General features: G+C 42.8%; 1 protein-coding gene and 1 long non-coding RNA gene across 6 annotated transcripts in view; one reads left to right on the forward strand and one right to left on the reverse strand.

The window, feature by feature from the left end:
• Positions 1 to 41: 41 nt before the first annotated feature.
• On the reverse strand, positions 42 to 20,505 carry LOC120364915 (uncharacterized). 4 transcript variants are annotated; one of them, XR_005580024.2, is made up of 5 exons: positions 20,327 to 20,498; positions 17,083 to 17,197; positions 16,032 to 16,121; positions 13,859 to 14,105; positions 42 to 11,902 (listed from the first exon to the last, which is right to left on the reverse strand). It is a non-coding gene; the product is annotated as an uncharacterized LOC120364915 (long non-coding RNA). The 4 variants fall into 4 exon arrangements; XR_012512541.1 differs by lacking the exon at positions 42 to 11,902 and having other exon boundaries at positions 13,708 to 14,105; positions 17,083 to 17,903; positions 20,327 to 20,505; XR_012512543.1 differs by lacking the exon at positions 42 to 11,902 and having other exon boundaries at positions 13,708 to 14,105; positions 17,083 to 17,200; positions 20,327 to 20,499.
• An 895-nt stretch (positions 20,506 to 21,400) lies between these two features.
• XKR3 (XK related 3) overlaps positions 21,401 to 23,743 on the forward strand; it is a 32,694-nt gene continuing 30,351 nt past the window's right edge. The window contains exon 1 of one of the 2 annotated variants that reach the window (XM_074381282.1): positions 21,401 to 21,621. In XM_074381282.1, the coding sequence (XP_074237383.1) occupies positions 21,527 to 21,621 (95 nt within the window). In that variant the 5' untranslated portion in view covers positions 21,401 to 21,526. Of the gene's footprint in view, positions 21,862 to 23,743 lie in introns of both variants that reach the window. The other variant, XM_039471688.2, reaches the window with a different exon arrangement.

Raw genomic sequence — 23,743 nt, forward strand, 5'->3', positions numbered from 1 at the left:
GCCCATTTATAAATAGTGAATAGCCCATTTATATTTCACTATAAATAGTGAAACCCCATTTATTTTTAAATATATAAAACTTTTTTTTTTTTTTTTTTTTTTTTTTGAGACAGAGTCCCACTCTGTTGCCCAGGCTGGAGTAGCTGGGACTACAGTCACGCACCATCATGCCTGGCTAACTTTTCGTATATTTAGTAGAGACAGTGTTTTGCCATGTTGGGCAGGCTGGTCTTGAACTCCTGACTTCAGGCAACCACCTCCCTAGGCCTCCCAAAGTGCTAGGATTACAGGTGTGAGCCACCATGCCCAGCCAATAAAACATTTTTAAATAGCCAAAACACAGTCAGGGTGTGGTGGTTCACGCCTGTAATCCGAGCACTTTGGGAGGCCAAGGCAGGCAGATTTCTTGAACTCGGGAGTTTGAGACCAGCTTGGGCAACACAGGAAAACTCCACCTCTACAAAAATTGCAAAAATTAGCCAAGTGTGGTGGCAGGCACTCGTAGTCCCAGCTACTTAGGAGGCTAGGGTGGGAGGATCCCTTGAGCCTGGGAGGTGGAGGTTGCAGTGAGCTCAGATCATGCCACTGTGCTCCAACCTGGGTGACAGAGAGAGACCCTGCCTCCAAAAATTAATTACTGTTTGAAAGAGAACCGAAACACAAACTTGGCATCTGGGGAGGTCCAGAGTTGGGGGTGAGCAGTAATGACTTTTGTCGTTCAGAACTACTCCTGAAAGCTTTCCCCTCCTCCCAAAGAAAAATAAAAAGAAACACCCGGTCTTGCCTTTCCAAGCTGCTGGACTGCTTTGAATTCAAATTGACTGTGACCTTCCACTTGACCCGTGTCCTTCCACCTGCTCACTTGCCCCCTGGGGCCACCCAGATCCTGGACATCCCACCAGAATGCCCACCTGGGGTTGCTGTCCACACTGCTCAGGCAGACACTCTTGTTGTGGACATGCAAAACCTGCCTGGAATTGACTGCCTTGGGCATTCCCTCTGACGGCAAGGACTGAGCAGACCTGTTTGGACTGGTCTGGCACCTTCAGGACTGGCTGGAAGACTGCACATTGGGGCTCCTGAGCCTTTAATGAAGGCATTTCCTGCCTGGGGTTCCCTAAAGACTGTAAACTCTCCGTCTTCAGGGACACCATGTGTGCCCTCTTTTTTTTTTTTTTTTTTTTTTTTTTTTTTTTTTTTTTTTTTTTTGAGATAGGGTCTCACTCTGTCACTCAGGCTAGAGTGCAGTGGTACAATGTCAGCTCACTGCAGCTTCAAATTCCTGGCCTCAAGTGATCCTCCCACCTCAACCTCCCATGGAGCTGGAACTATAGGCGTGCATCACCATGCCTCGCTATTTTTTGCATTTTTTGTAGAGATGGGGTTTCTCTATGTTACCCAGGCTGGTCTTGAACTCCTGGGTTCAAATGATCTTCCTGCCTTTACCCTCCCAAAGTGCTGGGACCACAGGCATGAGCCACTGCACCCAGTCTGGGATTGTACTTTTTGTGTGTATTGCTCCCTGATTATTAGGATACTGTCTCAGCCCTGAACACCTTTCAGATCAGCTTCCTCTTACTGGCCAGTTGTACTTGCTGTGCCTGAATCAATGTCTTGAACCAGATAAAACAATTCATACAGAAACAAAGGAAGTGATCTCACTTTTGAAGCTAGACCTCTATGGTTATTGGGATGTGCTTTAACTGGCTAAATTCAGGGCTCCTGGAGGGCATAGCTGAGGCCAGTCTTGCAGTTCCACCCCACCCTGTTATGTGGGGTCCTACAGATGATAGTTTTGCCATAAAGATACCTTGGCTGAGGGCCAGTGGAGTGGGCTACAGAAAACATTTAACAGCAGACCTGAGACAGTTGTCTTTAGAAGGGCCTGCCTGGGCTGGGAGCAGTGGCTCATGCCTGTAATCCCAGCACTTTGGGAGGCCGAGGCAGAATTGCTTGAGCCCCGGAGGTCAAGAACAGCCTGGGCAACACAGTGAGACCACACATGTACAAAACAATACACAAAATTATCCAAGTGTGGTGATGCAGGCCTGTGGTCCCAGATACTCAGGAGGCTGAAGTGGGAGGATCACCTGAGCCCAGGAGGTCAGAGGCTGCAGTGAGCTGTGATTGCGCCACTCCACTCCGGCCTGGGTAACAGAGTAAGACTTTGTCTCAAAAGAGAATAAAAGAAAAGGAGAAAAAAAACAAAGTGCTTGCTCCTCAGCTACTGGGAGCTTACTAAACAATGAAGCAATGGCCTCCTTTCAGTAATCTTTCCAAAGTCGGGATTATAAGCGTGGGGCACCATTTCTGCACTTCATAATCCATCTCAGGATTGCTTCCTAATGAGGCAGGACCTCACAGTTTCTACCAGGAGTGGTCTGAGAAGGCAGATGGTAAGCTGAGGCTTGGGAACAAAATTCCTTCAGGGTCTGCTTCAGCTTGGAGCTGAGTCATGCTCTCCTTGCGCTGACTTCCAGCCAATGAATGAATGAACAAGGTGGTAACATTTGAGTCATGGCAGCTTCTCCATTTCCACACAATGCCAGCACCTCTAACAGGCAGTCTTTGCTCCAGAGCTCTCTGCTGGGCTGCCAGGGATGTCATCAGGTTTGCATCATCATCATCATCTCCATCATCACCTGATAGCTCCTCTTCACAAATACTTTTCTTTTCACGTGTTACTTCTTGAAAATGCTTTTGTACTTTTTTTGAGACTTTTTTCTGTTGCCCATGCCCAGGTGGCACAGTCATAGTTCGCTACAGCCTCAACCTTCCGGGCTCAAGTGATTCTCCTGCCTCAGTCTCCTGAGTAACTGGGACTACATGTGCACCGCTATGCCCAGGTAATTTTTTTTTTTTTAAGACGGGGTCTCACTGTATTGCCCAGGCTGGTCTCAAACGCCTAGCCTCAAGTAATCTTTCCAAAGTCTTGGGATTATAAGCGTGGGGCACCATCTCTGCACTTCAAAATCCATCTCAGGATTGCTTCCTAACAAGGCAGGACCTCACAGTTTCTACCAGGAGTGGTCTGAGAAGGCAGATGGTAAGCTGAGGCTTGGGAACAAAATCTCTTGGCAACTGGCTGACAATGAGGGCACCATCCCGGGGGTAGAGGAAGCACAGTCCCTGGCACAGGTGACAGTCTGGTCATTGAAACTGTCACCAGCAGAGGCTTGGGAAGGAGATGTGTGGGCAAATGAGTTGATTCAGCCTTTTGAGATGTATGGCAGGAAAACTCAATACAAGGAAAATGGAATTGGATGATTATTACCACATTCCCATTACATGTCAAGCATGTAATGAAAGACTGGGGGTGAGGCCGGGCACAGTGGTTCGTGCCTGTAATCCCAGCACTTTGGGAGGCTGGGGCAGGTGGATCACCTGAGGTCAGGAGTTTGAGATCAGCCCAGCCAACACAGCAAAACCCCATCTCTACTAAAAATACAAAATATTGGTTGGGTGTAGTGGCAGGTGCCTGTAATCCCAGTTACTTAGGAGGCTGAGACAGGAGAATCGCTTGAACCTGAGAAGCGGAGGTTGCAGTGAGCCAAGATTGTGCCATTGCACTGCAGCCTGGGTACCAAGAGCAAGACTCCATTAAAAAAAAGAAGAAAGAAAGAGAAAGAGAGAGGAAGGGAGGGAGGGAGGGAGGAAGAGAAAGACGGGGTGATTAGCAAATAATTGAAAAAAAAAATGTGAGGCCAGGTGCAGTGGCTCATGCCTGTAATCCCATCACTTTGAAAGACTAAAGCAGGCAGAACCCCTGAGGTCAGGAGTTTTAAACCAAGCTGGCCAACACGGGGAAACCCCGTTTCTACTAAAAATACAAAAATTAGTTAGGAATCGTGGTGCGCACCTGTAATCCCAGCTACTCGGGAAGGCTGATACAGGAGAGGTGCCGGGAGGCAGAGGTTGTAGTGAGCCAAGATCATGCTGCTGCATTCTAGCCTGGGTGACACAGCACGACTCCATCTCAAAAATAAAAAAATAAACCAATGGTTGAATGAGTTATCATGGGAGTGGGTGAGTTATTGCCACGGTGGGTTTGGTATAAAAAGCCAGTTTGGCCCTCAGTGCCCCCGCCTCGGCCAAGATGTCTTCTCCCGTGTTATGACACAGTACAAGGCCATCACCAGAGGCTGACCAGAAAGAACCCCTCAACCTTGAACCCCTCAGCCCCCAGAACTGTAAGAAAGAAGCCTCTTTTCTTTATAGATTACCCAGTCTCAGGTATTCAGTCACAGCAACATCAAATGGACTAAGATAGTTCTTTAAAGGTAATTTTTCTAATTAAGTTGGATACCTGTTATAGGATTTTGGTAGGTCTATTTTTTATCAGATTGGAGACTGTTAGCATGGCTCACTGTAGATGCTGGACTCAAGCAATCCTCCTGCCTCAGCCTCCTGATAAACTGGGACTATAGGAGTCTCACACCTGGCTAATTTTTTAATTTTTGTAGAAACAGGGTCTTGCTTTGTTGCCCAGGCTGGTCTCAAACTCCTAGCTTTCAGCGATCCTCCCACATTGGCCTCGAAAAGGGCTGGGATTACAGGTGTAAGCCATTGCACAAAGCCTAGAGTGTCAAATTCTATCAAATGATTTTTATCCTTTTATCTGTTAATATGATGTATTACATGAATATATTTTCTAATTTTTTTTTTAAACGGAGTCTCTGTCACCCAGGCTGGAGTGCAATGGTGCGTTCTTCGCTCATTGCAACCTCTACCTCCCAGGTTCAAATGATACACCTGTATCAGCCTCCCAAGTAGCTGGGACTACAGGCACCGCCACCATGCCCAACTAATTTTTGTATTTTTAGAGGGGGTTTCATCATGTTGGCCAGGATGATCTTGAACTCCTGACCACAAGTGGTCTGCCCACCTCAGCCTCCCAAAGTGCTGGGATTACAGACATGAGCCACTGCACCCAACCTCTTTCTAAATTTTTGTTGTCAAATGCATCATAGGTACATAGATGGGGTTTCACCATGTTGGCCAGGCTGGTCTCCAACTCCTGAACTCAATTGATACACCCACCTCAGCCTCCCAAAGTGCTGGGATTAAAGGCATGATTTTTAAATTTTGATTTAAACAACAAAATAAAATATTTCCAAAGAAAAATAAAGAAAGCACAAGGTCACCACTGCACTCTGACCTGGAGTACAAAGCAAGACCCTGTCACTGAAAGAAAAAAAGGATTCAGAAATCTGCCTAGTTTCAGGGGTGTTGTTGCTTTGAGGACTTTTGTCTATTTCTTCCATCCTGTCCAACATGGTGAAACCCTGTCTCTACTAGAAATACAAAAATTAGCCGGGTGTAGTGGTGCATGCCTGTAATCTCAGCTATTTGGGAGACTGAGGCATGAGAATCATTTGAACCCAGGAGGTAGAAGTTGCAGTGAGCCGAGATCATGCCACTGCACTCCAGCCTGGTGACAGAGTGAGACTCTGTCTCAAAAAAATAGTTCTCCTTGTTGGCCTTAGCATATTTCAGTCATTACAGTAGATGGTGGACTACTTCAAGGCAGGGACTGTTATTTTTGTTCATTACATTTGGCACAGTGCCAGGCACTTCCCAGGCCCTTAATAAATAGTTACTAAATTACTGAATGATAGATTTGATTGCATAAATATTAGAACAAAATTTAAAAGCCTGGCACTCTCAAATCATGATGTAAAGCAAATATTCTGTTAAAACATTCATATCCTTAATATGTAAAGAACTCTTGGCCAGGCTCAGTAGTTCACACCTGTAATCCCAGCACTTTGGGAGGCTGAGGTGGGAGGATTGCTTGAGGCCAGGAGATGGAGGCTGCAGTGAGCTATGATTACACTACTATACTGTAGCCTGGAGTACAAAGCAAGACCCTGCCACTCAAAGGAAAAAAAAGGATTTAGAAATCTGCTCAAGTTGTGCGAGCCTAAACACAATCTGGGTACACAAAGAACAGAATGCCTTTTCTTCTCTTTGTTTCCATGGAGAATATAATCAGGAGGGGAATGAGTATAGATGAAAGGTCCAGCAGCATTGCCTTTTACCCACCCATTGCCTTTTACCCTAGGGTGGTGGTGGGATGGATACCCGTATGGAACACAGTGCACCCAGAGATCCAAATTAGATCAGTTCTTGTACGCTCCCAAAGACACATGCCTAGTTTGAGGGGTGTGGTTGCTTTGAAGACTTTTGTCTATTTCTTCCATGGGTGCGTTCCATACACCTACAATAGTGCTTAGCACAGCATAGGTATCAGTAAATGTTTCTGAATATATAAATAGATATGTTAGAGTGTTTCATGGTAGCAAGCATTTAGGTATTTTTTCTTTTTTTAGAAATAGGTCTTGCTCTGTCACCCAGGCTAGAGTGAAGTGGTACAATCACAGCTCACTGCAGCCTGGAACTCCTGGGCTCAAGCAATCCTCCCATCTCAGCCTCCTGAGTAGCTGGGACTACAAGTGTGTGCCACCACTCCTGGTTAATTTGTTTTGTTTTTTTGTTTTGTTTTGTTGTTTGAGACAGAGTTTTGCTTTTGTTGCCTAGGCTGGAGTGCAATGGCAAGATCTTGGCTCACTGCAACCTCCGCCTCCTGGGTTCAAGGAATTCTGCCTCAGCCTCCCAAGTAGCTTGGATTACAGACATGCACCACCATGCCCAGCTAATTTTTTGTATTTTTAGTAGAGACAGGGTTTCGCCATGTTGGCCAGGCTGGTCTTGAACTCCTGACCTCAAGTGATCCACCCACCTCAGCCTCCCAAAAAGTGCTGGGATTACAGGCGTGAGCCACCACGCCCAGCTGTTAATTTGTTTTAATGGTTTTGTAGAGATGGGGCCTCATTATGTTGCCCACATTGGTCTTGAACTCCTAGGCTCAAGTGATCCTTCTGCCTCAGCCTTCCAAAGTGCTGGGATTACAGGTGTGAGCCACCACATCTGTTCTTCATGCCTTTATGCAAATAATGACTTGAGAAGCTAACTTGTGATTACCTAGTTTATTAAAATCAATGTTGGTGCTGAGGCCCACTTAGAAGCCTAAAATCTGGATAACCAGGTTTTCCAAGCCACTGAGGAGCTCAGAACCCACTTAGAAGTTTAAAAGCCATTGAGAAGCTTGAGATCTAGGTAACCAGTGCTCCTATATGCAGAAGTTCCCTAAGATTGCCTGACATGTTGGGGATGGAGGTGCCGTGAGGGTGGGGTCCAAGCTGCCCAGGACACAGTCAAGAGACTGAGCACCCAGGCCGTCCACCTTGAGACTTGATCTTTCTTGCTGAGGTGATCACCGCACAGACTTGAGCCCTGGTCCTCACTTAGCAGCTCATTTGGTCTTCCCATCACAGTCAGAACCAAGGCATGGTGGAGCAGTGACTAGGAATCCCCACCCCCACTAGCTGAGCTCTGATGGGTCGTGTTTTGTTTGTTCTTGCAGCTTCCCAACAAGGCAAAAGACATCTGCTTGGACCAGGGGCCACTGGAGAACCACACAGCAATATTGTATCCATGTCATGGCTGGGGACTGCAGGTAGGAGCTCATCTCTAAGAAGGAAGTAATATCACCATCTCCAGCCCACAGGGGCCTTGCAGGCCTTGCAGTGGCCATCTATCTGGGGAGTTATTTATTCTGAGATTTTTAAGAAGGTAGGGGTCTCTCTGGTTATTTCTCTGAAGAAGCTAGGGAAAAGATTCATAAGTGGTTGCTGCATCCATACAGATTTTTTTTTTTTTTTTTTTTTGAGATAGAATCTCACTCTGCTGCCCAGGCTGGAGTGCAGTGGTATGATCTCAGCTCACTACAACCTCAGGTTGATGTGATTCTCCTGCATCAGCCTCCAGAGTAGCTAGGATTACAGGCACATGCCACCATGTCTGACTAATTTTTGTATTTTTAGTAAAGACAGGGTTTCACCATTTGGCCAGGCTGGTCTTGAACTCCTGACCTCAAGGGATTCATCCACCTCAGTCTCCCAAAGTGCTGGGATCACAGGTGCAAGCCACCTCCCCTGCCTGCCCCCCCCAACTCCCCGCCGCGGCTGCATTAGCACAGATATTAACAGGATAAAGGTGCAGATTTCATAGTGGATAAGTCACATTGTGCACGTTTCAAAGGTGGGTAAGTCACAGAGTCATTTGCTAACATGCAAATATATACCATACATGCATGTACTGTCATTACAACCAAATCTACCTGCTTACAACTTCAGGGAAACAATTCATAAATTTCTTCACTAGAATCTGGTTGACACCTCCATCCTGAAAAGGCATCATTAGTTTGGTATAAGTACAACCTGGACCGTAAGTGCTGGTTCAAAAGGAAACAACTGATGGGAAGGAGGACAGCATTTGCAGAGTGTCTCTTAAAAAAAAAAAATCAAATACACAGCTTCAATCATTCATTCATTCATTCATTCACTCAACTAATAGTTCTTGATCTCCTACTCTGAAATGCAGGAGCTTTTCACAGAACATACAAGATAACCTGAAAAGAACAAAGCAATTAACCAACAAGTAAAAATGGAGTCCTGATGAATGAATTTCCTTTGACAGCTCTGTGCTAGCCAGCTCTGTGTGTGTGTGTGTGTACACAAAGAGCTTAGCAGAAACTCTCTAAGGTTGGAAGAAAACACATGCAAAAATGTCACTAGTTTTGACATTCATCAACATTTAAAACATTACGTCAACCGGTAGTATAAAAAGGCAAGCCGCCAACTAGGAAAACATTTATATTTCAATTTCAGAGGAACACAGAAGGTGGGTTCTGACTCGGGCTCACAGATCCTCTCTCTGGGGCTCAGCGTGTTGGTCTGTTAAGAGGAAGGCCCTGGAGGAGATGCCCTGCAAGCACCCTCCATCTCTCTTGTTCTGGGAATGCACACGCTCACATGCAAAGTCGCCTTCAATTATACTCATCCCCACCTGTGCCTGCGTCAAGGCTCACAGGTTTTCTCTGTGTGTAGTAGTTTTGCATTCCCCTGAAGCCAGCTGCTGGGAAGAGAAAGTTGTGTTCCCTCTTCCGCATCCCTGCAGGTAGTTCTCATTGTCTGGATACTCACCCTTCCTCCCAAGGTGGGTGAGAGATGCCAGGCAGGGTACTGTTCAAACCTGGAGCACTTTGATCCTGGCAGCAACTCTGGGAAGTAGGCAGGCAGCATGAGGAAAATGAGGCACAGAGGGGCAAGTGCCCATGAGCAAAGCCACCTAGAACCCAGGCCTTCCAGCACAGCCAAGCATTGTGTACTATTCATTCATGCATTCATTCATGGACACCGAGTCTTGCTCTGTCCCCCAGGCTGGAGTGCAGTGGCGCTATCTCATCTTGCTACGATCTCCACCTCCCAGGTTCAAGCGATTCTCCTACCTCAGCCTCCTGGGTAGCTGGGATTACAGGCATGCACCACTACACCCAGCTAATTTTTGTACTTTTAGTAGAGATGGTGTTTCACCACATTGGCCAGACTGGTCTCAAACTCATGATCTCAAGTGATCCACCTGCCTTGGCCTCCCACAGCGCTGGGATTACAGGCGTGAGCCAGCGCATCTGGCCAGTTGTGCCACTGTTGCCACAAACTCCCTCAGTGTAGGTCACTGAGGTACTTGGAAACATCACTGAAGTGGTTTACAACTGTAGAAAGTACATGGAGACTGCACTACTGCATTCATCCAGAACCAAGGCCAATGCATTCCACTGAACCAACACTCCAAGACCCATTCATGTCGATAACTCTTTCCCTACAAAATGTACTCCTTAAAATTGGAAAAGGTGACTTTCTCACCAGATGTGTAGAAATCAATGTAGAATACATCAAACATGAAAAAGCAAAGAAACATGACACCTCCCAAGAAAAACAATACTCTCCAGTAAGAGACTACAATAAGGAAATACAGGAAATGCCAGAAAAATAATTCAGAATTAAAATCTTACGGGAACTCAGTGATAAACAAGAGAGTACAAATAAACATTCAACAAAATCAGGAAAAGAATGTTTTGAATGAGAAATTGAGGGCCGGGCGCAGTGGCTCAAGCCTGTAATCCCAGCACTTTGGGAAGCTGAGGCGGGTGGATCACGAGGTCAAGAGATTGAGACCATCCTGGTCAACATGGTGAAACCCCGTCTCTACTAAAAACACAAAAAATTAGCTGGACACGGCGGCTTGTGCCTGTAATCCCAGCTACTCAGGAGGCTGAGGCAGGAGAATTGCCTGAACCCAGGAGGCGGAGGTTGCGGTGAGTCGAGATCGCACCATTGCACTCCAGCCTGGATAACAAGAGTGAAACTCCGTCTCAAAAAAAAAAAAAAGTGAGGAAATTACTTAATTCCAGTAGCTCTCAGAGGACCAAAAATGGCAGTGCTGAGAGAAAATCAATCTCTTTTATACTGAAATGCAATATTAAATTGGTGAGAAAAAAACTTATACCAACAAACTAGAAAATACACGTAATATACATACCCAAATAAAACTGTGGCATTCTAAATTACAGCCTCTAGATAGATTTTTTAATCTATATATTGTTTGAGACAGGGTCTTGCTCTGTCACCCAAGCTGAGTGCAGTGGTGCAAACATGGCTCACTGGAGCGTCGACCATCCACACTCAAGCAATCTTCCTGCCTCAGCCTCTCGAGTAACTGGGATCACAGGCATGGCTACTTTTCCACAGCTCGCTACTTTTTTTTTGAGACAGAGTGTTGCTCTATCACCCAGGCTGGAGTGTAGTGGCATGATCTAAGCTCACTGCAACCTCCTAGGTTCAAGTGATTCTCCTGTCTCAGCCTCCTGAGTAGCTGGGACTATAGGTGTTCGCCACCATACTCGGTTAATTTTTGTATTTTTAGTAGAGACGGGGTTTCACCATGTTGTCCAGGCTGGTCTCAAATTCCTGGCATCATCACACCTGGCTACTTTTAAAAGTTTTGGTAGAGACAGGGTCTTAGTATGCTGCCCAGGCTGGTCTCAAATTCCTGGGCTCAAGTGATCCTCTCACCTCAAACTCCTAAGTAGCTATGAGCCACTATGCCTGGCCTAGATTTGTATTTTTTAAATACAATATGAAATATATAACATAAAATTTATCATCTTACCTGTTTCTTTTTCAAATTTTAATTTAACTTTTTTTTTTTAGGACAGGGTCTCACTATATTGGCCAGGCAAGTCTCAAACTCTTGGGCTTAAGTGCAGTCCCCCCTTGGCCTCCCAAAGTGTTGGGATTATAGGCATGAGCCACTGTGCCCTGCCCTTGCCATTTTTAAGTTCAGAGGTTTTAAGTACATTCACATCGTTGTGACAAATCTCCACAACTTTTCATGTCATAAAACTGAAATTCTGTACCCATTAAATAACAGCTCCCTATTCCTCAGTCCTTGGTAACCACCATTCCACTTTGTTTCTGTGAATATGACTACTTCAGATACTTCATGTAATAGACTTAGTTTTTATGTAAGAAAGAATTATTATAAATGTCTATACACATCAGCTAGGTATTTCTCGAGAAACATGTTGCTTTGCCCTTGCCTCATCCTTCTGAGGATCTTGGCAATTAGAGCTGAAAAGCTAGTTTCCTACAGCCTCAAATTTGGAAGCTAATTTGAAAACTCTGAACTGTCCAACAAGTCACCATTCAAGTATCATTAACACAGAACCATGAGCAGCTGTCTCCCACCCCTCTGCTGTGCAGAATGGAGTCACACACTTTAGGCAGAAGTCTCACATACGGTTTGCTCAGAGGCCTCTCCAACATTGTCATATTCGAGAATGGCCTTGTACAGGGTATTGAGCAGGTGAGAGGCCCAGACATTTTGAGTATCAGGTGGAACTTCTGCTACTCTGGTACTGAACACTCTGTGCGAACCTTGAGTTGAGCCAATTGAGGTGACAACTTGTCCACCACTATCGCAAGAGTTATTGTAGCACCTGCAAATATCAACAAATCAAACTCAATAGCAAGGAAAAATACATGCATCTAAAATGTGACATAAATGCTGGCAAATCATCAGGTTTATGGGCAGCCAGGACAAAATGAAGGATGGTGGATTTTGATCTCACATCACAAGGACCCAACTTCCCTAAGGAAGAACTCCTGCAAGTCATGGAGAAAAAGATAACTCAGCAGAAAAATAACATATAAAGGAACTGACAGTTCACAGAAAAGGAAAGATGAGTGGTTCTAAAACAAACAAATTCACTCGACCTTACTTATAATAAAAAAATGCAAATTAAAATCATACTAGGTAAAACAAAACACCTCCCCATGGACCAGTGTTAGTGCGGGAGGCTGTGCCTACAGAGGGCTGCACAAGCTCCTGTGAGGCGATGGCACAGCTGGGACCTCAACATGGAAGTCACCATGTGGAGCTAGACATGTGATAAAACAGCTTGGAACTATACAAGAAGATACTACACCCACCCCTGAGTTCAAAGCAAGTTCCAGCAACACTGGTAAACTGCGTCAGGTCTGTGGCTGGGCTAGTGGCCTGTGCCAGTGTCAGCTTCCCAGTTTTGATCATGTACTCTAACTACATGAGGTTTTGCCACTGGGGGAAGCAAAGTAATGGGAACACAGGACCTCTCTGTATTATTTTCTGTGGTAGTTCAAATTTAAAGTGAAGGGTAAAAAGCTACATGGGTTACCATTTTACATCTACCGTAACGGTGAGGACCAAAACATCTGACAACACACAGATGGCAAGAGTGTGAGGAAACAGGTATTCATCTACATGGCTCACAAGAGTACACATTTATTTACTTGTACCTCCCCATAAAGTGGCAAAACTCAGCAAAATCACACATGGCAATTCCATTTATAAGAACCTACCCTACATGGTCAGGTGTGGTATAATCTCAGCTCGTGCCTGTAATACCAGCATTTTGGGAAGCTAAGGTGGGCAGATCACCTGAGGCCAGGAGTTCAAGAGCAGCCTGGTCAACATGGTGAAACCCTGTCTCTACTAAAAATACAAAAAATTAGATGGGTGTGGTGGCATGTGCCTGTAGTCACAGCTACTCAGGAGGCTGAGGCAGGAGAATCGCTTGAACCCAGGAGGCAGAGGTTGCAGTGAGCTGAGATAGCGCCACTGTACTCCAGCCTGGGCAACAGAGTGAAACTCAGTCTCAGAAAAAAACAACAAACAAATAAAAAACCAAGAAGCTCTTCATATTTTAATGGTATTATCCTCAAAATTTAAATTAGAAATATTTGGGGCCGGGCACGGTGGCTCAAGCCTGTAATCCCAGCACTTTGGGAGGCCGAGGCGGGTGGATCACAAGGTCGAGAGATCGAGACCATCCTGGTCAACATGGCGAAACCCCGTTTCTACTAAAGATACAAAAAATTAGCTGGGCATGGTGGCACGTGCCTGTAATCCCGCTACTCAGGAGGCTGAGGCAGGAGAATTGCCTGAACCCAGGAGGCGGAGGTTGCGGTGAGCCGAGATCGCGCCATTGCACTCCAGCCTGGGTAACAAGAGCGAAACTCTGTGTCAAAAAAAAAAAAAAAAAAAGAAATATTTGAAGAGAGTAGTGTAATGACTGTTAGGTATGGGTGTATGTATATGCACTGCTTGTGTGTGTTGAACTCATTCTGGAAGGATGTGTAAGAAGCCGAGGACCTGGCTGTCTCTGGGGAGGGGAACTGACTGGCTGGGGAGCTGGTGCAGGAAGAGTAATTTAGATTTTTCAGTCTAAATCCTCTGTAATTTTTTGATTTTGAGAGATTTAAATGGGTTAAAAATACAAATTTAATCTTAAAAATGAAGTATTCAAGAGAACTACTTATTTGCCAGGCAACTTTGAAATCTTAATGAAAAATCTAAATGGCATTCCAATTATGAGTTATGTGTAGTATGAGTAAAACTGAAGAACATTTAATACCATTATTGATGATGCACTTCTCAATTTCTGCAAGTTCCTCTTTGAAACCAATGAAGTATATGTACAGGGCTCACATGAAAGCCTGGTAGGTTCTAAAGGGAGCTTCAGGTGACTTCTTAGGAACAGACCCACTTCCAGGCAGCATGCTTTCAGAACTGTGTCCCATGACTTCATCAATGAACTCCTGGAGTCGAAATACAACCTGGCCATACGCTGCTATTTGTTCCAGCACAGATCGTAAACAGCTCTATGACAGAAGCAAAGTGCAATTATTCAAAGGTGATCTGTAAACATTCAAATTCATTTCCCTCTCACTGTAAAATATTTCTTTTACAATTCTTTTAAACAGTGTGTTTAGTAGAAAACAAAGTCATAAAATGATGAATAGTTTTATACACAAAGGAAAAAGAGTGAGCATTAATTTCAATAGACTAGAGAATTATGGCTTATATTTTTTAAAAATATACATAAGGTAATCTACTTAAGGCAAAAAAAATTACAGTATATAGCTTTTACAATACAGAATGACAGATCTAAACAGTAGAAAATGCAAACTGAAATTAAACATGTCCCAAACAATATTAAGGAATTCTCTTAAGTACTGTAAAGATGCACAACTCAATTTTTCTTTTTGGATATTAAATATTTATTTATTTTTGAGACGGAGTCTTGCTCTGTCGCCCAGGCTAGACTGCAGTGGCGTGATCTCAGCTCACTGCAACCTCTGCCTCCCAAGTTCAAGCGATTGTCTTGCCTCAGCCTCCCGAGTAGCTGGGATTACAGGTGCCGGCCACTGCACCTGTCTAATTTTTATATTTTTTAGTAGAGACAGGGTTTCACCATCTTGGCCAGGCTGGTCTCGAATTCCTGACCTCATGATCTACCCACCTCGGCCTCCCAAAGTGCTGGGATTACAGGCGTGAGCCAATGTGCCTGGCCTGGATATTAAATAATTTTAAATTAATCTTTTTTGCGTAAGGAAGCACAAATGAGTGCAATTATAGTTAATTTTAATACTGTAAAATGTTCTAAAATTATATTGCCACAGTTTACATAAATCCTATTATTTCTTAAATAACAATAAATACAAATAACTTACAAGTGTTAAAGGAGTTACTATAATATTGTTTCTCAGTTACTTTCCCATCTATCAGCTGAAATATAGAGCTTTTTCACTCCTGAAAGTAACCTGAAATTAGATTTTTTAAAAGAGTGTATTTTAAGTCTAGAAAAATATTCATGACAGTATGCCCAGAAAAAAATATATATATATATATTTTTTACAGGGTCTCACTTTGTCACCCAAGCTGGAGTGCAGTAGCGATCACAGCTCACTGCAGCCTCAACCTACTGGGTTCAAGTGATTCTCCAGCCTGGGCCTCCTGAATGGCTGGGGCTACAGGTAAATGTCACCATGCCTGGCTAATTTTTGTATTTTTTTTAGAGATGGGGGTTTCACCATGTTGCCTAGGCTGGTCTTGAACTCCTGATCTCAAGTGATCCACCCGCCTTGGCCTCCCATAGCACTGGGATTATAGGTGTTAGCCACCATGCCCCACTTCAGGAAATTTTTATTAAATATTCAGAATTAAGGGGTAACAAGGTCAGAAAATAAGAAAATGGAAGACATCAATCTTTTCATCTGATTACCTTACGTCTCAAGATATTTCAACATCGTCTTAGAGAGAAGTCCAAGACATATTGTCAAAGCATCTCCCCCATATACTGGATGACCCAAAGAGATCTTCCTATTTCTAAGAATGCCAGCATGTCAATATCATACTTCATAGTGAGAGCACCGGGACCTGGAATTTTAGGAGTAACAGCACCACATGCTGCATTAGATTTCTGGCTTCCAGATAGAGGCGCAGGCCCTCACTGACACTCTCTGCCTATTAAGAATAGTAGTAAACCTTGCTTTGAACTCAAGTGTTAAAGAAGTGATGGACTAATCTAAGTAAATCATATGCTAAACAATTTAAAATAAAAATGAAGTAAATATGTCAAAATCTCTCAATCTCCACAGTCAAATCTGGTCTTTTAACTTTACACCTAATGGTCTATTTCTAATTTGCATGTGAAAATGCTTTAATAGTTTCCTTTAATAAAAGTTCTGCTTCTCGGTAATCAAGCATCATAAATAAAAACTATTAATTAAGTGAATATATCTTACCACAGGGTTTCCAGAATAACTTGAGTCTTGGTAACCAAAATCCTGTCATCTGGAACATACAATGGATCACTGCTGTACAAGTGATGGTCCCTATGAGACAGCAGAGATAAACGCCAACAGAAAGGTTTCTAAGTAAGTAAATAACTAATTTCAAAGAATATTTGCAATTTAGTGCTAACCTTACTGGCTATGAATTAGCAAGTACACTTAATAAATGGCTTAAATGCCCCCTATATTTTCACATTACTCAAAATCCTGAGAAACACTTTCAGAACAACTGCAATTGTTATGTTTATTGCTGATTTAGGCAAATGTTTACAACTATGTGATGCTGTTTTCTGGAAAACAATATGTCTATTTTTATAGTAAGTATACCAAAACAGAAATCAAATAATGCCCTAATATGTACCAATCCATTTACCTTGAAATTAACAAAAAAATTGAAATACAGATTATAATTAAATAATACTGTAATTTTATGATTTTTAACAATTAAATAATCAAAAAACATTCAACTAGAATTTTCAACACTGGCCAGGTGTGCTGGCTTACGCTTGTAATTCCAGCACTTAGGGAGGCCAAGGCAGGTGGATCACTTGTGGACAGGAGTTTGAGACCAGCCTGGTCAACATAGTGAAACCCCATCTCTACTAAAAATAGAAAAATTAGCTGGGTGTGGTGATGTGTGCCTATAATCCCAGCTACCTGGGAGGCTTAAGCATGAGAACTGCTGGAACCAGGGAGGCAGAGGCTCCAGTAAGCCACGATTATGCCACTGCACTCCAGCCAGGGTGACAGAGTGAGACTTTCTCTACCCCCCACCAAGAATCAATAAATAAAAAATAAAAAATTGGTTGGGTGAGGTGAAGAGAGATATCACCACTGCATTGCAGCCTGGGCAACTAGAGTAAGACTCTGTTCAAAAAAGAAATTGTCAAAACCAAAACAAATTTAAATTTCAGAGAGGAACTGAAGTCACAAATCAAAGCCAAATGTTTAAACATCAAAGTTTTTTCTATTATCACATTAAATGAAAACTTTAGCTTCTTACCAGATAGCAGCTAAACTGGAGTGCAAATGTAAGCTATAAGAAAACTGGGAGGGCCTGGCTGTCCAGTACTGATGGACCACGTGATGCTCCAGCCAGCTTCGGTCAGCTGGCTCATCTGCTTGAAAGAAATGTAGTAAATGTGAGTAATAATAGTTACAACAACAATAACAATAAATACTGGGTCACAATATCTGGACTTAAGATCCATTCAAATGTATAGTTGAAAATGGCTTTTTAAAAATAACAGCTACCTAACAACATTTACTTATATATTATCATTTATTTCAAACCACATATATCTGCTGGGTTCTATGGCTCACACGTATAATCCCAGCGGTCTGGGAAACCAGGGTGGCATGATCACTTGAGTCCAGGAGTTCAAGACCAGCAGCACATTTAAAAAGAAACACATACTAAATTTAATGTAATTGACTAGAAAGTTAAAAAAAAATTGTCACACATATAAAAAGATATAAATGGTATATGTTAATAGTCCAATAACCATTAAGGAAATTAAAATGGTAACCAAAGACTTTCCCAACCACTTCCAAAGCCTCAGCACTGGTGCTAAATTTTGAAGGATTAGATAATGTCTATCTTACACGAGTTGTTTGAAAAAGCAGAAAAAGAGAAAGCCACCTAACATTTTATGAGGCTAATATAACAGTGATGCTTAAACTAGATAAAGACATGATAAGTGTAATTTATCAAAGAATAAAGATGAAAAATCTTACATTAAAAAAGAGCTAACCTGCTGGGCTCAGTGGCTCACACCTGTAATCCCAGCCTGGGCTGGTCTCTAACATAGTGAAACCTCATCTCTACAAAAAAGCAAAAAAAAAAAAAAAAAATTAGGTGGGTGTGGCGGCATGCACCGGAAGTCCCAGCTTCTTAGGAGGCTGAAGTGGAGGATAGCTGAGCCCAGGAGGTTGAGGCTGGAGTGAGCTGTGATCATGGTACTGCACTCCAGCCTGGGTGACAGATCAGGACCCTGTCTTAAAAAAAAAAAAAAAAAAAAAAAAAAGTGAATCCAAAATTGAACCCAATCTAATAATGTACTAAAAAATAACATGATCAAACAAGTTTAGGTGAAGAATTCAAGAATAATTCATTATCAGAGAGTCTATCAGTGTATTATTAGGATAAAAAAGTTATGAGATTATCTCACAAATAAATAATAGCATTTAATAAAAATTCAACATTTATTTATGATTAAAGACTTGTAGAAAAAAAGGAATAGAAGGATACTGTCTTAATTTAATAAAGGCTACATACCCTGAACTGATACCAAACAACCACCACACTTAATGGAGGAGTTTCAGGTATAACCCCTGTTAGGATGAGACCTAATTGTCCAGGAAGCCCACTCCTATAAGCTGTTACTTCCGCTATGGAGTACAGGGCTAGGCTGCTGGGCCAGAAAAGAGATTAGATCACGACATCACAGAGAAGACACAGGCATAAGAACTAGCAGGAGGACATAAAACCATATTTGCAGATGACATTAAAACCATATTTGCACATAAAAACCAATATTTGCAGATGACACTAATCATCTATATAAGAAACCAAATAAAATCAACAAAGTATTGATTCATATCAGGATTCAACAAAAAGGCTGCACATAAGAAAACCAGTATTATGTCCTCTACATCAGGAATAAACAAAAGAAATATCATTCACAAAAATAAAAACTGTAACAGATGTAGAAATTAAACAAAGAACACTCAAGATCTTCGAAAAGAAAATTTCCAAAATCTAGTAAAAGATAAAGAGTTACAATAAACATGGATATTAATATGTCAAGGCAATCAAACTTCCCCAAGTTAGATCGATGCAATCCCAATAAAATTCTCTGCAATTCCAATAAAAAAATTAAAATTCCAGCTGGATTTTTTTTTTGAGATGCAGTTTTGCTCGTTGCCCAGGATGAGAATAATGGCATGATCTTGGCTCACTGCATCCTCTGCCTTGCCCGGTTTAAGCGATTCTCCTGCCTCAGCCTCCCAACTAGCTGGGATTACAGGTATGTGCCACGGTGTGCAGCTAATTTTGTATATTTAGTAGACACCGGGTTTCGCTATGTTGGTCAGGCTGGTCTCAAACTCCTGACCTCAAGTGATCCACCCGCCTCGGTGGTGGGGTTAAAGGCAGGAGCCAGGTGGGCCTTTTTTTTTTTTTTTTTCAAAGATACCATCTTGCTTCTAAAAGGTCTATGGAAGAATAAAAGTTCGCAAATAGCTAAGCCAATTTTGAAAAAGAACAAATTGGGCTGGCTGCAGTGGTTGGCACCTGTAATCCCCACACTTTGGGAGGCAGAGGCGGGTAGATCAGTTGAGGTCAGAAATTCGAGACCAGCCTGGCCAACATGGTGAAACCCCATCTCTGCTAATAATACAAAAATTAGCTGAGTGTGGTGGTGTATGTCTGTAATCCCAGCTACCTGGGGAAGCTGAAAGGGGAGGAAAAAAAAAAAGAGCAAAGTGGGCTGTGCACAGTAGCTCACACCTGTAATCCCAGCACTTTGGGAGGCAGAGGTGGGTGAATTGCTTGAGACTAGGAGTTTGATACTCGCCTGGGCAACATGGTGAAACCCTGTCTCTACAAAAAATAGCTTGTGGTTCCACTCGCCTGTGGTTCCAGCTACTTAGGAGGCTGAGGTGGGAGGATTGCTTGAGCCCAGGTTGCAGTGAGCTAAGATTGTGCCACTGCACTCTAGCCTGGGCAACAGAGTGAGACCCTGTCTCAAAAAAAAAAGAAAAAAGAAACAAGAAAGAAAACAGCAAAGTGATTCTCCTGCTTCAGCCTCCCAAGCAGCTGAGAGGAAACCTGCCATCTATGTATTAAGGCGGCTGTTCCCCCGAGAGTTCGGGCTCCAGCGACTGTCGCTTTCTGAGCTGGCGGTTTTCTCTCCTGCCGGGCAACTGGCGAACTGGCAGTTATTCTCGGGACAGTTCAACCTCCCGCTGTGGCGGGTACTGTCTGGCGCTGTCCCTTGGCGGGGGCTGCAGTGTGCATTTTCTGGTCAGTGGGTACCTTTTCCGGGGCGCGGTTTAGGGGTGCGGGGACGGAGCCCGGGGCGGGAGCTGGGGACGCTGGGGCCAGGGCGATCCCGGAGGTCGCGCCGCGGGGGCGCGGGGGGGGCCTCACTCCCAGCCCCGCCGCCCTGGCCAGCCCAGGTTCCGAGGGCTACCCGGACCCCACGGAGGCCGCAGGGCTGACGCGGGTGCGCGGGGTTCCTCACCTGGGTCCACAGCGGCTTGGGGGTCGGGGCTGGCCGGGAATTTCCTTGGCCGAGAGAGTCAGTCCGGCGGGCCGGGAATGCCCCAGGAAATGCTCGGCCCCCTCTGCTCTCTCCCGAGGCCGGGGCTCTCCCGGCCGGGCCTCTTCCTCCTAGCGCTCCTCCCTCCCGGCCGAGGCCCCGCCTCACCTGCCCCGTCTCTGCTGCTCCCTCCTCCCTCGGGGCGTACCCCTGGGTGGCCCGCTGCCGCCGCCAACATCTTCTATGGGAATATTATCTTTTCTCTCTTGAAATTTGCATTAGTTATTACTCATTTTGTGCATTTTCATTATATTAACAGCATTTTTAGTCAGAAAAAATAATTCTGTCTAAAAATTCTGTTCTAACGTTTACTTGATTTGAAAGTACTGTTACCTTTTATTTTCCTTATTATTTTGTTTTATATTGTTTCCACACATAATAAACAGTTGATCTTCACAGTAGTAATTTTTCTGGCAGTTTGTCTAGAGACAACTTAAAATTAGCTTCTTTCCTCCACCAAAGAGGTTCAATTTACTATTACCATGCAAAGTCTGAATTTTGTATCTATTTTAAATTCAAACTTGACTTGATTAATAACTTCAGAGTTAAATCAAGTAAAAAAAAAACCCACATAATTTAAATGCAAAATGACCAACATTAAAAATAAGTGGAAGTTAAAGGGGTCACTATTATGTATTCCTTTCCTGATCTGGAATATCTCCTGGATAGTTTTTGTAGTGTCATCATGGGCAGACTTGGCTTAGATTTTGTGCTGCATTGTTTTAGTGGATGTCAGCTGCAGACATTGACTAAAAGGCGCAAAAAGAAAACTTACGGGAAATGAATATTTTAATACCACTTGGAGATAGGACTATCTTCTTGGTGTTAAGAGGTGATAAATGCCTCAGAGAAGTTTGATTGTCTATTTCTTTAAAACAATGTTTTCTGAAGATTTAATACCTTAAGTTAGAGATTTTGGTTGAATAGTCCCTAAATCAGACATAGATTTTTCTATTGTGATTAGTGATCCATATTTATGTGTTTAACATTTCCTAGGATGTGTTCCTAACATTTCCTAGGAGCAGTGAATTATATGGAATCTCGTTCTCTTCTTTTTGGATTGTATACTGAATTCTGCTGGATTCACTGACAAGAAGAGTTTGAATTAGCAGAACCCTGAGAATGGAGACACCTTTAGAAGAGACTGATGAAGGAAGTACAGGAGGAGTTTCATCTTTGGAAATAGAAGTTTTCCTTGACCGCAGAACCCATCCAAGGTTTCCTTTTAGCATTTTCTTGTCAACTCTTCTCTACTGTGGTGAGGTGGCCTCCGCTTTGTATATGTTTGTTCTTTATCGGAACAATGGTGACATATACTGGATGTCATTTACCATCAGCCTTATTATTACGGGAGCATTTTTTGATCAAATTACCCTGTTGTTTTTCAACAAAGACTCGAGGGGAAATAAGGTTGTGTTACTTATTGGGCACATTCTTCTTTTAGGACCTATAGTGAGGTAAGTGACACAAATATTTCTCATTCACTGTTTCCAGCGAGTAAATTGAATATAAATAGTTGGCTAACAAGATTAAGGATGTCATAATTAATGTTTCTCTAATGGAAATGCTTCCCTATTTAGTTTTATTTTGTTTTCACAATTTTGAAAGCGTTACTGTGTAATTGTCATTGGTTGTAAGATAATACTAATTTTATAAAATGCAAATGGAAATAAGTCAGTCATTTCTTCTGTTCTTTTTATGCACATATTGTATACCAGTCTTTTTTTTTTTTTTTTTCTCGCTCAGCCTAATGGACATTTTAAATAGTTATGGGGGATAAATATGTAACCCTAAATTAAGAAAGAAGAGTAGCATAAGAAGAGAGAAAGCCTTGAAAATAGTCTCATAAACTTTGTCAACTGAAGGGATTAAACTTTTTAATGGTAGATTCTCCAGACATCCTTGAATTTGTAGCTGTCACTTGGAATACCAAAATGTAGCTATGCAATTTATTTCCACATCACTTTTGTTTGTGACTTCACTGATTTGTGTTAATACTATAAATTCTGTAAGATCTAATTTGAGCCAGTTCTGTATTTATAGTTCAAAGAGACTAACATGTATATACAATTATATATATTTTACAGAATTTGGAGTCACTGGGGATAAGTGTTACCCTTTATTAAAAAGGTAAAATACAAAATTAGCTGGAAGTGGTGATGTGTGCCTGTAATACCAGCACTTTGGGAGGCCAAGGTATGTGGATCATGAGGTCAGGAGTTTGAGACCAGCCTGGCCAAGATGGTGCAACCCCATCTCTACTACACATAGAAAAGTTAGCTGGGAATGATGGCAGGTGCCTTTAATGATAACTCAGCTACTCAGGAGGCTGAGGCAGAGAATTCCTTGATCTCAGGAGGTAAAGAGATCAGTGAGCCAAAATTATGTCACTGCATTCTAGCCAGGGCAACAGAGTAAGACTCTGTATATATGTATACTCTGAATATATTTATTTATATATATTTATTCTGTAAATGCACAAAATGCAGAGTGGTTTACAAACATGCGAAAATTCGAAACATCAAAGTCTAATCTTCCATACAAAGAATTAGCAACAAGAGGAGGACAATAAACACTCCTGCAGGGCCAAAGAGTTAATCCCAGTGACAGTTCATGAAGTGATTTTGTGCCATTCTCTGGAGCGAATTTAGCTTTAATTGACTGTATCTCCTGAAAGAAAAGGACTTTAGGCAGAAACCACAAGAAATGAAGACAGCCACAAAACTCAATAAATAAATAAAACCCCTGACAGTATTAAAACTAGTAATTTGAGTGTTGTAAAAACATACCTAATTTTACTATTTAAAGATGCTCATCAATATTTGATAAAATTTTTGCAATAGAGTGGGTGTGACAGCTCATGCCTCTCATCCCAGCACTTTGGGAGGCTGAGGTAAGTGGATCACCAGAGGTCAGAATTTTGAGACCACCCTGGCTAACATAGTGAAACCCTGTTTCTACTACAAATAAAAAATCAGCTGGTTGTGATGGCATGGGCCTGTAATCCCAGCTACTTGGGAGGCTGAGGCAGAAGAATCAGTTGAACCCAGGAAGCAGAGGTTTCAGGGAGCTCAGATCACACCACTGCACTCCTGCCTGGGTGAGAGAGTAAGACTCCATGGCCCCTGGGGGAAAAAAAAAAATTTCTTACAGTAAACAACATGAGAAGAAAAGAAAAATCATTTATAAAAATATGCCTGTAAGTGGAAGATACTAGATTACCCATTTCCTTAAAAAATATTCGAAGAAATATGAGTTTTAAGTAATAAAGTATTTGTTCAAAATATCTCCAACATCAACTTTACCGTTTTCTTTCCATCTTCCACTTTCCCCCCCACT

This window comes from Saimiri boliviensis, chromosome 1, assembly GCF_048565385.1.
Source record: "Saimiri boliviensis isolate mSaiBol1 chromosome 1, mSaiBol1.pri, whole genome shotgun sequence".
NCBI lineage: Eukaryota > Metazoa > Chordata > Mammalia > Primates > Cebidae > Saimiri > Saimiri boliviensis.